Here is a 13,461-nt window from a genome sequence, read left to right as displayed (position 1 = left end):
TTTACAATGGCTTGACTGAATGTTTATTGATACTATTCAACAACAGAATGGCTTAGCTCCAGCTTGTTCTGCAAATGTTTAACTCACTATGTACAGAAGTGCATTCTTAGATCTACAGACAAAAGCTCTATTGACTGTTTCAAAGTCTAAATGTGATCAACAAACTCTGAGAACACTGTGTAAATGTTGTGTTTCTTATTATTACATAAAGATATTATTACTGTTTTTATTGCTATTCATTAACAATCTTGAATGAGTTCTTTCTTCAGTTTAAATTTGTGTTGAGTTCAGAGCAGATTGAGGCTTAGCAGATTCTGGGTTAAGTGTTCAGTTCACCATGACACAGAAAACAATGTACTGCAGTACAAAGTCTCTCTCACACACACACGCACGCACTCACACATGCACACACACACACACACACACACACACACACACGGGTCACATTATATATCTGAAATCCTTTCTGATTCACTGAGTATTTGCTTCAGTTTGTTAAATTAGCCAGATTAGCCCTGCTTAGGTTGATACTGGTTCCACAGTGGCAGATTATATCAACCAGTCAACAAATTGGTAACAAATTAATTCACTTTCAGTTCAAATCGTCTCATTTGTGAAAGACACAAATATCATTTTCAATTTGGCTTTTAAATAATTGCTACGTGGCCCTTTCGCAGCATTAGTTTCTGATTTGAATTTTGCGAATGCACACATCATCTGCAATCATTTTGTTTATTGAAAAGCAATGTTTAGTGTTGGTTCACAATTCAACTATAAATTAATCTTGTAAAGTCAATTATGTGCTGAAGTGAAAGTGAATTTCCTGCCATGACAGAATGCTTAATGAAAGAATTACAGACTATAGTGCAACTAATTCTCCCTCCTCCATCTCTGCCACTGCTCTCACATGTCAAATACACTGTACAGTTAGAAGAAATAAAACATAGTAGTCCCACTTGTACACAACATCATACATTATTAGTCAACTAGAAAAAACAGTAAACACAGCCACATGTGATTAAAAAACGTCTAGAAGTTCAAAGTTACATTTCAGTTTTACATTGTGGTAGCTATTTTTCTCCTTTACTCAGCAGACATTTCAGACTGTGTTATTTATAGAAAAAAATCACAAAGTTCACATTTAGGACTCTTTGAAGAGAGCTGAGGAGCATTCAACAAACCAAACAGTTCCCTTTAAGTAGCTAGTTAGTCACACGCAGCATGAGATTAAATACAGTTTGGAAACACCTCATGCAAACACACAAAATGTTGTTTTCTGTCCTTGAGAGTGACTGTCAGTGTAGTCACAGATATCCTGGAGATAACTGGCAGAGGGGGGTGGAAGGTGGACTTTGAGATCAGTTTGTCAAAGTGAAATGGTCTGTTAGACCATTCTTATGTCAAGAGAAGCCAGTGTTTCCCCCCCTTGAGAAGTGTCCCTTGATAGATGGAGAAGGCAGCAAACTTTTGGCCCAGTGATCGCAACACAAATAAAAACATGTTTTGTCACATTTCTATAAGGATTTTTCTGAACAGAATAAAAGAGAAAAAACCACTGGCCTTCTGTCTCCCCACAAAACTGCCATTTTGAGTGTTTTACATTTCTGAGAAGCTTGATGAGCTCAACAAGCAGCGGAGTCAGTAGCTGCTTTGCCAGCTTGGAATGCAAATGTGAGATTTCTGATTTGTGACATCCTCTATTGCTATTCTACTTTCTTTTCTTGCATGGGAACCCAAGACAAGTAAACCTGAGACCCATTATTTTTGGTCCCAGTCTGACACCGGGTTCTACAGATACCTGTGTGGTGTAGTTGGCACTTTCAACATTAAAATTCGAGTAGCGAGGTGAAGAAGGAGAGCTCCTAAGTCTCTGGTATAGATTTTATCCTCATTACTCTGTAGGCTGGGTGTGCAGTGTCGTCGAGGAGTCAGCCTCTGCTGTATTATCATTTCTTTTCCCCTTTCTTTCGCCAATATTTGTCATTCACCAGTGGTTTGGGAAAACGATATAGAATTTAAAGTTATAAATAATTAATCATTAAGTTGTCACTCTCTAACTCGAATCCAGCTCCTATCCACAATCACCTTTCTGTCAATTTTTTTTATACGGTACAAAATCCATGACAAAATTCAGGCCACTGACTGCGATTGTCATTTCTTGGCGTAAAAGTTGCACCTTGGTAGAATTTGGTTGTTATTAGAAAGAGCTGGATGCTGCTGACGAGGCTGATTGGGCACTTGTAATCTGGCTTCCAGCATTTTACTTCTAATTCAGAAAAGGGAAGGGAGGGGGGGGAGGGTGGACTCACCCTCTGAAAGCGACAGTTGAGTGACAACTGAAGCTTGGCATTGAAAGCTTTCAGAGGACTGATGTGGAAGGGAAACTGCCAACCGACCTCTTCTCTAAGGGAGCGGGTGGTTGTTTTCTCTCTCATGTGCTGCCTCTTTCTCCCTCTACCTGTTTGTCTTGGATGGACGTTTCAGACAGCAAGAGACCAAAGAAACACACTTGGAACAACTGCCCCCATCTGTCTTTAATATGGCAGACATCACCCCATGGCCTTTGGGATGCTGCAGCTAGAAAAGTCATCTTCTCTGCATCTCCCAGTCTGCCTGTCTATCTACCTGTCGCATCCGTCTCCTTATCTGTCAGTCAAGAGTTCAGTCTTTCTATTGTAAACATTGTTAAGATTCACATTAGTAGTAAAAAAAAAAGTTAAGTAGTTATAGATCTGTTGTAAGTGTGTGTGTTTATGTGTGTGTGTGTGTGTGCATGCATGTGTGTATTGACATACAGTATGTATTATCTGATGTCTGTCTGTGTGTGTGTGTCTACTTCCTGTACACGTGCACATGTGAGATGATAGTATGCAAATCTACACACCACACTGTTATTGAACATTCAAAGTTTGGGATGAGACAACAGAGTAAGCATGTTTGAGTCCAGCCCACGACTTTCAAGCTTCCATCTTTGTTTTCAGATGAGAAGTTAAATGCACCATTAAGTAACCTTAGAAAAAAAAAAGAAAAGATGTCTGACATTCCTAAATCGGTAGTCTTGTTAGTAGATTCTTGGAAGTCCAGTGTTGAATCTGTCAGGCACAAAGAGCAAAAAAGTTCCAGACCGGCTACACGGGGATTTGTCTCTGGGGTTTTTTAAACTCTTTGGTCAGGCATATCTGCACTCAAGAGTTGTTAGATATCACTTTGAAACTTAAAGGAACAGGGCTTCGTACTGACATTTCTCTTAACAGCAGAGAACACACAATAATACACCAAGAAGTTGTGGCCTCTTTGCACCCTCTTGGTTTCTTTCACAACAGCACAAGGGGATGCAAGTCATTGGCTCCTGACTGTCAGACAAAAGAAAAAAAAAACAATGTAGTTGTTACAGAAGCTGCCTGTTTTGGTGTGGCACACATATCCTGCAGTTACAGTTTTCAGCCACATGAGGCCAGTGTTTCATCAGGAACAGACCTAACTCTGTTAAAAACAGCAGACAGTTAGACGAGGGAAGCCATCGGACTAAGTACTGAGGAGGGGGGTGGGAGGGGTGGTTGAGTTGAATCGCAGAGTATCTTAGTGTCTTCTGTATCCTGTCTACTTGTCTGTGTCTCGGTTGTTGTTCATTAAAAGACATCTGGAGTAGTAAGAGCAGGATGTTTTAGCAGTGGTGACTGGTAAGGCAGCGCTCCTGGGTTTATTTGGACCTGTAGAGAGAGGAGAGCAGAGCAGAGGATGATATTACAAAGGGAAATGTTTACGCCTCAGAAAAAAACAGATAAATAACATAGAGTATATATAATAATGTCATACACCATGAAAAAGTGTTTCATGTAAGTTTAAAGCTCTGAGAAATCTGAGTCATAATTAAAAACATTGGAATTTCAACGGCTTATGATGATGAAATGCTTTGTGGTGCATTTACTCAGCATCGTCCTTGATAAAGTAATTCACTCTGGCAAGTAAGCCGAACAACATAATGTTGCTTGATGAGAACATCAGAGGCACTTTTCCTGTGTATTTTATAAAAGATAACAAGTGTTTCGGAGTAACTAGTTACATAACGGCGTTACGCATTTAAATGATAAAATATATGTAATTGTAATCTGTTGCAGTTACTGAGAAAAAATATGTAATTAAATTACAGTTACTAATCAAAATATTGGTGATTACAAATAAAAAATGCTTTAAAAAAAAAGCTTAACGTTCATTCTGTTGCTTTGCATCTTTTCGCCTTCTTTTGACATATTTCCAGATAACATGGGTGAAGACGTTTCAGCTTTATTGCCCGGTTTAAAACATATGTTAGAAAAAGTAATCAAATGTAACAAGTTACATTACTTTGATGAAGTAATTAAAATTTTTAACAGGGTAACTAGTAATTTTTAACCTATGACATTTCAAAAGTAACTTTCCCAACAGTGAAGATAATGATACTCAAGAGACGGTTCAGCGCCCTTATTGGTCAACTGTACTGGCTCGCAGATACTTTTCTCCCATCATATATGACATAACATAATAACATAAAAACAAGAAAGGTAAGAAGCAACGTGTTCGGTTTCCATTACATTTAATATTATTGTTGACACTGTGTAAAAGGCAGTGATTTAAGGCAGTGGTTCTCAACAGTTTTGGCATCGGCTTGTTTGGATACATCAGCTCCCGACTCCTCATCAAACTGAACTGTGAGTATTCAAGCAAGGAAACAGTGACCTTCTCAACTTATTTAATTTGAATAAAGGGCTAAAGGGGTAAAACTATCTTGGATTTTAAAAGAACAAAAGCAAAGATAAATGTCCTAAAAAAATAAACATGATTTTGTGGAGCAGAAAAATGTTTTTGTTCTTTTCTAATCTGCCCCTTTTTCTTAAGTGTCCTGGATTACTGAGAGAAATTCATCTTCTCCATCGGTATTTACAATTCAATCAAAATATAAAATGTTTCAAGCTACAAATCAAACCACTTCACCAAAGCTTCATCGTGATATCCAACATCAGATTTGGGAAAAATGAACACGACTGTCAGAGCACGATATTTCAGCTCTGTGTCATTCTTATTATTATTCTATTTTCATGTGTTGTGATACTTTTGGGATTATGCCAAACTCTCATGCGCTCATTACAATGCACATGGAGGAACACATGCTTTTGAGGTCAACAGTTTTTTTTTTTTTCTTTGCCAAGAAGTACATATTTGTGCAAAATTCTGGAGGCGGTAATTGTTGTGAAGTTATTTGTGTGTGTGTGTGTGTGTGTGTGTGTGTGTGTGTGTGTGTGTGTGTGTGTGTGTGTCTGGTGAAAGACGGGGAGAGATTTCCTTTGGGACACTACAGCTGATGCTATTTTATTGGTCCCTCTGGCCAGAGCCAATAAACAACATAGTGAAGGGACAACAGCTGGGGAACAATGATAGCATATTGATGATGTTTGTGTATGTGTGTGTGTGCATGTACATGTGTCCGTGTGTCTACATTTGTGTATACATTAATGTGTACAAGCCGTCTATCAGCACATTTACTGTGTGTAGATGTTTGTACGCAAAGTACACAGTGTTTGAGTGTGTGTGATCCTGTATGTGTGCATGTGTGCGCAGATATTTGTATTCATGTTCCAGTTTTGTGTGTGTGTGTGTGTTTGTGTTTGCAGCCATTATCTTGGGGGTCGATGATTTATGATCTGTGTTATGGCTTCCACAGGGGACATATAAAACTACAGAATGGCCCTTTATTGCCTTTCTTCTTTGTTTAGTCCTACGTTTCATCCATCACTGTTTTTCTCTTCTTCCTCTCTCTCTCTCTCTCTTTATATACTAGTCTCTCGCCCTCTCCATCTTTATCTCCATTTCTCCATCTCTCTCTTTGTCCTTCTGTATCTCTCTAATTCGCTCCAGCTCTTTTTTTCCAATAAAAACAGTTATTGATAACCTGTCGTCTGCATATCAGTAGAATCACCATTATTTCGTCTTGTTTGCTACACCGGTGTAGCTTTTGCTGCATTACTTGCTGCTTGCCACGGGACAAAGGGAGAGGGCGAGATTGATGCGGGGATGTCTAAGCGTGGACTCATTTTGTGTTATCCTAACTGAAGATCTTGATGAAACCGGAATCTGAGAATTCAATCTCAGGAAATCCTCATACAAATAGGTTGCAAAGATGCAAAAAAAACAGTTATATTTGTGAGGATGCCAGTCAGTGTGGGTAAAATGGTTTTCATTGCATAACCCAACTTTATTCGCCACGTGTGAGTTGAGTGATATAAGCGCTACAACAGTGATAACTAATGAGACCTTGGGCTGATAAATGACAAGCCCATATGTTGAAACAGCGAGAACTTTGCTTATATAATCCTCAATGCAGAACTCAAGATATTAAACACGGATGAAAATGAGTTCCCAGACACGGTACACTGTTGATGGTGGGGTTGAATTTAAGAGGGCGAAGCCTGTCAGCCCACCACCGCCAGATCTGAAGCACATTTCCTCGCTGTTAATATTCAAGACAGTGAGAAATACAGGCAGTGTGAATGCTATTTTATCCTAATGTTTTGACTAAAAATACTATTGTGTACATGATAAAAACAATCTTAGTATTTCAGCAAGGCATTTGTAGATCGATATGTACTATACTTACATGTACATGGGCTGTAGTTGAAGGTGGGAAGTCTTCTGAGGCCCCTGGTAGCCATACGAGTCAAACCCTCCTATAAAATCAACTGAACAAAAACAGCATCAATTAGAGAAAACACATGCCGTTGTGGTTATCAGCTGGGAGCCTCCCACCACAAATGATTCATTGCATTAGGCTTTCAACACCTACAGATATCTCCACAGTACATTTCGTACCAGAACAACCATCTCTATCATTGCTCTCAACAGCTAATCAGGGTTATGGGCATACAGCTTTGAATGAAAATTTGGCCTCAACTGTATGAAAATCCTGCATTGCAAATCTAAATCTATTTTTAGGAGTTAGACTAAGACTTGTGCAGCAATATATTTATGACTTGAGAATACTCTTAACTCCTAAATTATCTAGGATAGATCCACAGATTCCCAAGCTGAGGAGCTGCGAGCAGGTGGTTGCTTTCCTCAGACTGAGGCAGCAAGCCTGGACTTTTGAAGAGAGGAAGCCATGATATTTTTTTACTTTGATGTTGTGGAGCTCTATAGCGGAGCTATAAAAGGGTACTTCCTTGCCTTGATCAGCAGCATACTTTCATATTTATTCAGCGAGATTTCATAACATCAAGTACAATGTGGGATTTGGCTGTCACTGCAGAGATGAAAGCAACTATAAGTATACCTTATGCCTGCAATAAACAGGGACATGAGCCCAAATATCACGTTGCAACCAACACCAAACAAGATCAGGCAGTTTGATTTCCAAAAAAAATGCACTTTTCACTGATTAGTTTGCATTTGCTTATTAAAAAACACACATGAAAAAGCATGGAGTTATATATTCATCTTTATATCTTATGAGCAGAATATAATACTGTAACTCTCCCTTTAAAGGAATAGTTCTGCATTTCGGGAAATACATTTATTCACTTTATTGCTGAGAATATTGATAAGAGTCTCATGTATGTTCGTTGAATATGAAACTTGATTAGCTTAGCTTAGCATAGCAAGACTGGAGGCAGTGGGGAACAGCTAGCCTTTCTTTGCCCAAACATAACAAAATATGCTTACTAGCATCTCTAAAGATTTATAAGCATCATTAGTCAAACTTAGAAGTGCTAAAACCAGGCTCACTGCTTCCCCCCTGTCACCGGTCTTAATGCTAAGCTAAGCTAATCGCTAGCTGGCAGTAGCTATGTTTTTTAGAATAAGAATCATCTTTATTGGCCAAGTATGTTTACACATGCAAGGAATTTGACTCCGGTTTAGTGGCACAGAATAACAACACAACGATCTTCAGATTGTGAAACCGTTTCTATGAACCTGTAAACAGGATACAAATAGTGCAAAGAAGTGAAGAGTGTACAAAGTGATTAGATAAATATTACATAGCAAAAAAACATAAGTTATTTAGTGTAGAAACATGAGAGTGGTATCAATCCTCTCATGTAACTCTCGGCAAGAAAGCAAATGAGCCGAAAATGTTGAATTATTCCTTCAACAAAAAAACTTTGTGCTTCATTATGATGTTATCTGATGTGCAAAGAATCATTAGACTGAGGATCCTTTTATCAGCGTAGGAATGTATGAAAATATTTTGTCTTGTTTTATCACAGCGTGTTTTCAAGAGCCACGCAGGTCCATCGATCAAGGTGTCTGTCCTCACAAACCTTTCTTGTGCTTTATTCTGTTAAAATGATGTAAAAAGTCAGTGTTTGGCTGTGAGTTTTCACACATCTCCCATAATCCTCTTAATGTATTCATGTAATTTAGATTATGCCACACAGCAGGACAAGTGACGACGACAGATGACTGCTTCAATACTATATTTTACGATCATTTAGCTCATTATGGCTGTTCAGTGAGACAATAAGAGCCGTTGCCTATGCTTTATACATTCCCTCTTTGTGTGGATCCTTTTGTGGAAGAACGGCCCGGTGTGAACGTCGAGGGTTTCCTGCTGATTCATGCTGCAGTCAAATAGTCCCAGCAGAGTTTCTGCCATGCTCGGGCCTTTGAACACAAGAGGAAACGGAGCTCCTAACCTTGTCAGTGTGCTGCCTATCATGCCATAGTGGCCCAATTTAAAAATTCAAATATTCTATTCATAGGGCCAGGGCCTGTCCAAGGAGCGCTTTAAAACATGAACCATTCCCTCCAGAAGCCAGAAACTGCAGTGTGATCGATAAAAACTTCCCCAGAAACCAGGAGAAAGACAGACTGTTACTGTTTTTTTTTTAAACTAACAAATCATTTTAAATAATTGTGGTTTTCAGTTATTTTTTAGTTGCAATGTTTACTATTGACTGAAGTGTCCTACAGATCCAAAACACATCCCACAAAGCCTGATCATACAAAGATTGTTTCAGTTATCTTAGGATGAGTGTGTATATCTGTGTGTGTGTGAAACTGTTGTTCATGTAGCGTGTTTGATAAGAATCTGACACATTCGAGTAGCAGCGAGATAGATAAGACTGACTATAATGATTAATCTCCCACACGCAGACACAACCGTACACCTTCACACACACACACACACACACACACACACACACACTATTAAACACACACACACACACACACACTTATCCACACATGCACAGAATAATTATAGGAGTAATTAGCTTTCTCAGCAACTCAAAATCTTCATTGGTCCACAGGGAGTATTAGCTTCTTCACCCAAGGCACATTTCCAGACAAAGCTCCCTGATTATTGTTTAGTCTCCACGACTGCATTATCGCGCAGTGCTTTCCACAGCCGCATTCAGGACTTAAGGCTCGGCAACATGAAGATTACAAAGGTTCTCCAAATTATTCAGGAGAAAATTATCTTTTGCGTTACATAAAAATGGTGCGCGCGCCGTAATGTTCATGTTATTTCAGTGGCCTGAAACCTCAATTCGAATCCTGATAACATTCGTTCCTTGAGAAGAAGTGTGAAAATTATTCACGCGGCTCGCTGTATTATCACTGATCTATATGTAGTTTGAATGTTCTCCCTGTATCTGCATGGCTTTCCTCTGTGTGTTCTTGTTTCCCTCCCGAAGACTTGCAATTTAGGAAACTCTCACTTGCCTGTAGGTGTGAATGTGTGTGTGAATGCGTCTGTCTTCATGTGTTTGTCCTGTGATAGACTTGCCAAGGTGTTCCCTGTGTCTTACTCAAAGCATGCTGGGATAGCCTCCAGCACCCGTGACTTTTAACATCATAAGTGGACGTTCAGACCTCAAAACAGGCCTGCATTAAAAAAAAAAAAAGCAAAGCGACTGTTGTTGCTGCTTCAGGTACTGGAGAAACATGAAATATGATCCAGGAAGTTGAGATTGAGTAACAGACCCATGACTCTGAACACTTATCAGATACCAAAATACTGCACAGTGGTTTATAACATAATGGAAAAGGATATTACTACTCGGCAGCAATCATTTTATCTGTGACGATTGCGAGGTAAAAAGTATAGCTTTGATGTTACAAGAAATGTAACATTTCTGTTACAGAAATGCGCGCTCGCACATATTTGATGACACTGCATCGCGTTCTGGCAAAAACTGAGCCAAGTCCAACTTTTATGCTCTTTTGGCAGCCCTACAAGGCGAATGACGAGCACAACCTAAGTTTATAAAACAGATGAACAGATGGATCAGTGATGATGCATGAATGTGAAATCTGTCTGCTTTTGTTAAAGCTCCTTAAAACTTGGTTTTAAATCTTAAAGGATTTCTCTGTAACATCAAATATTGATGTCTAGATAAGCAAAAATCTAAATTTAAGTTCAGGAAAAAGTTGTTATTGACGGTGTGAGCAAACACAACTGCCCCACAGCTGTTGTTTAGTTTCAAATTTAGCAAATGAAAATATTGTACATCATGACATCACCTTTTTCCAACTGAACCCCACCCACTTCAAATCAGTCAGAACGACAAATACAGAAATCCCTTGTGAAAAAAACAAATCCGTTCTTACTTTTTTAAAATTGCATGTTCATGTAGGACCCCATCGCTCATACTAAGAAGCTCATTGAGAAAATAAGGTTTTCATGGCCTTTAAATAATCAATTTATTGCTTATAATATTATGCGTCTTCCTGTGATTTCAGTTGTTACAGTAAAAATAAGAATGATTTAACAATACAACGTCATTTTCCGTGTCACTGAGTACATGAATACACATGTTACTCCATCTCATCCAACTTTGTTGTTTAGTTCCACCAAACTCTCTCTCAGGGTACAAAACAAACAGAAATGTTCAGCACAGAGAGCCAGAGGCCAAAATATAAAAAGAAAAGGCCAAATAGTAACTGTTAGACATTAATTATTTAGACATAGAACAAGTGGCATTTTGAGTTTCCTGTCACTGCTAAGCTCATTAAAATGCAACATTAAAAAAATTCTCATCTCAAAATAACCCCTGAATCTCAATTATACTCCATAAAAGTGGGATAAATACAGTGTAAAATCGCTCTGAGCTGCTCTTTAACTTCATCATTCTGATGATTTAATATTTCACAGTGACCTCATTGAACAGAGAGATCACATGAAAAGCCTCTAGAAACAGAAGCAGGTCTTATACCCGATGCTGACCCACAGTTTTAACAGATGCAGCTTGGAAATCATTTTGGCCCTGCCAATCTCAATCCGCAATCCGCTTTGGGCAGGAAGGAAAGCAGGAAAACTTGTCTACTCTCAGCACTTGAAACTATTTCCACTGATCCTGTCTGCATTTATTGCCTATCAATATTTATGTGTGAGCAAACAGCATCTTAAGTTCAGTGTTGAATAAGACATGTCTGGTTATTGATCCTGCCGCAGAACGGCTGTGTCTGCTTTAATGGAATAACTAAACTGATGGCCTCAGGTAAATGGGCTCATTCAAATTAATGCTCACAGACATGCGCCGCATTTCAAATAGAATAATCACAGAGTTAATATGTTGATTTGCCTCCCGTATTTCCCTTGTATATTACTGGTATTACACTTCAAATGCAATCCATTAAGACTATCTAAGTGCTTACAGAATAGTACTCAGTGTGGCTTTCTGAAGGTTGCACGCTTTCCAATCAACACAGCTGTAATGATGAATGGATGAATTGTTGAAAGACAAAGATAAATGGTGTGTGAATGGATTGGTGAGCACCTCTTGTGGTTCTTTCCCACCTCACTCTTTTCCTCTTGCGTTATGACGGTTGCTTGGTGATGGTGGTTGAAAGCTATAAGTATGTGGGAGAAACCTATGAATGAAAGGCAACTTTGATCCAGCGTGAATCTACCTGCTTCCCTTCATCCTCCACACTCTCTCTTTCCTGTCTCATTTTCCTTGTGTTACTGTAAATGAATGAGCCTAGCAACAAAATCTGCAGGCTACAAGATTCACTTTGAATTCTGTTGAAGTGTCAGTAAAGGCCAAGATGGCTTCATTCAATCCTGCTGCTTTATTACACAGATGATGAACAAGAGAATGAGCGAGGAAGCAGTAATGAGAGAAAACAGAGGAACAGACTGAGTTTACTTTTATATCTTGCTTGATTCCTAAACTCATAAACACCAGCCACACAAACTTAAACCACCCAAACTTGCTTAATCAAATATATTCTGAAGTAACGGTTCGCTAAACTCTTCCCTGAACCTTGACTGTCCAATCAAAACTAACCAACCCTAACTAGGCACAGCAAGTTTTGGTCTTCTCCACATGCCAGAGGGGTGTGCATGTGGCTGTAGTAAGAGTGTAACAAAAACATAACCAAAAAACAGAAGAACAGAAATGTAAGGATGAGATAAAACAGTGTTTTTGTCTGCTCAAATGTGCAATGTAATCGTGAGCATGTCCGGCTGACTGGCTCACTACAGTAGTAACCAAGTGTTACTTCCAAGGGCGAGGAGTGCATCGCAGCAACAAACCACATGTACCTGAGACGAATGTTTCATATTTAGGGTTAACACTGGAACAGTCACTGTCCTGTGAATCTATTGCTGCTAAAATATTATCTAAGTGTGCCAACAAACAAGTTTCTGTTTCACAGATAAAGGCTTCTTGACTTTTCTGTTATGAAACTTCTCGTGTCATCATTGACACAGTGTCATTTTGATAATGCATGTTCTGCTTGGTACAGTGGTTTGACAGCTAATCTTAACAAACTGCAGGTGATGCAAAATAATATTATTCTGTATTTATTAAATACATCCCCTCAAACTCATGTTGCTAGTGATGAATTCAGAAGGGTAGGACTGCTTCCAGTACAGCTCAGGGTAAAACAACAGAGGCTGCATAATATGTACAATATTATCAGTGGGTATGCTCCTCAATACTTGTGTTCTCAGATATCAGTAGTCCATACTCAGCTTAACTATAATACCAGGGCCAGTGTGTGTTCATGTTCAGTTCCTCGAGTGAATAATGTAGCCAGAAGTTCCTTTTTTTTTGCACTGGTGCCATGTTGTGAATCAGCCTTCTGCTACACATCCAGTTTTTAAATATGAAAGGGGCTTAAAGAAGTCAGGTTAGGACTTTTTGTAGGACAGGGTAACAGAAATCTGCAATGATAGTTTCTTTAGTTGTCCTTGTTTTTTGATGTGAGAGTTATTTTTTTTATTTCTTAAATTGTGGTGATGTGTCTTTGGATTTCAGGGTTGTATTGTTTAATTTCTGTTTAATTGTGTTTCTTTATGTTTTATTTGTCTTTTAGCATCCTGGGACCATGTTGGAAATATGTGTTTTCACTTTAACATGCTATCCTTTGGATTTTTGTTTTTTATGTGTCTCTTTAAATCCATAAATAAAATCAATCAGTTAATCAACCACATACGTTTGTGGGTTATAGGTTATGTTGAAAACACAACTAACACAA

At 38.7% G+C, this 13,461-nt stretch overlaps 1 protein-coding gene across 1 annotated transcript in view; it reads right to left on the bottom strand.

Annotated features, from left to right (window-relative positions):
* nkain2 (sodium/potassium transporting ATPase interacting 2) overlaps positions 1–13,461 on the bottom strand; it is a 107,844-nt gene continuing 94,383 nt past the window's right edge. The window contains exons 6-7 of the mRNA XM_067572536.1: positions 6,632–6,713; positions 1–3,710 (exon numbers count right to left, since the gene is read on the bottom strand). Coding sequence (XP_067428637.1) covers positions 3,701–3,710; positions 6,632–6,713 — 92 coding nt within the window. The 3' untranslated portion in view covers positions 1–3,700. The remainder of the gene's footprint in view (positions 3,711–6,631; positions 6,714–13,461) is intronic.

Source organism: Thunnus thynnus, chromosome 18 (assembly GCF_963924715.1).
Source record: "Thunnus thynnus chromosome 18, fThuThy2.1, whole genome shotgun sequence".
Lineage (NCBI taxonomy): Eukaryota > Metazoa > Chordata > Actinopteri > Scombriformes > Scombridae > Thunnus > Thunnus thynnus.
This window is presented reverse-complemented; position numbering and strand designations above follow the sequence as displayed.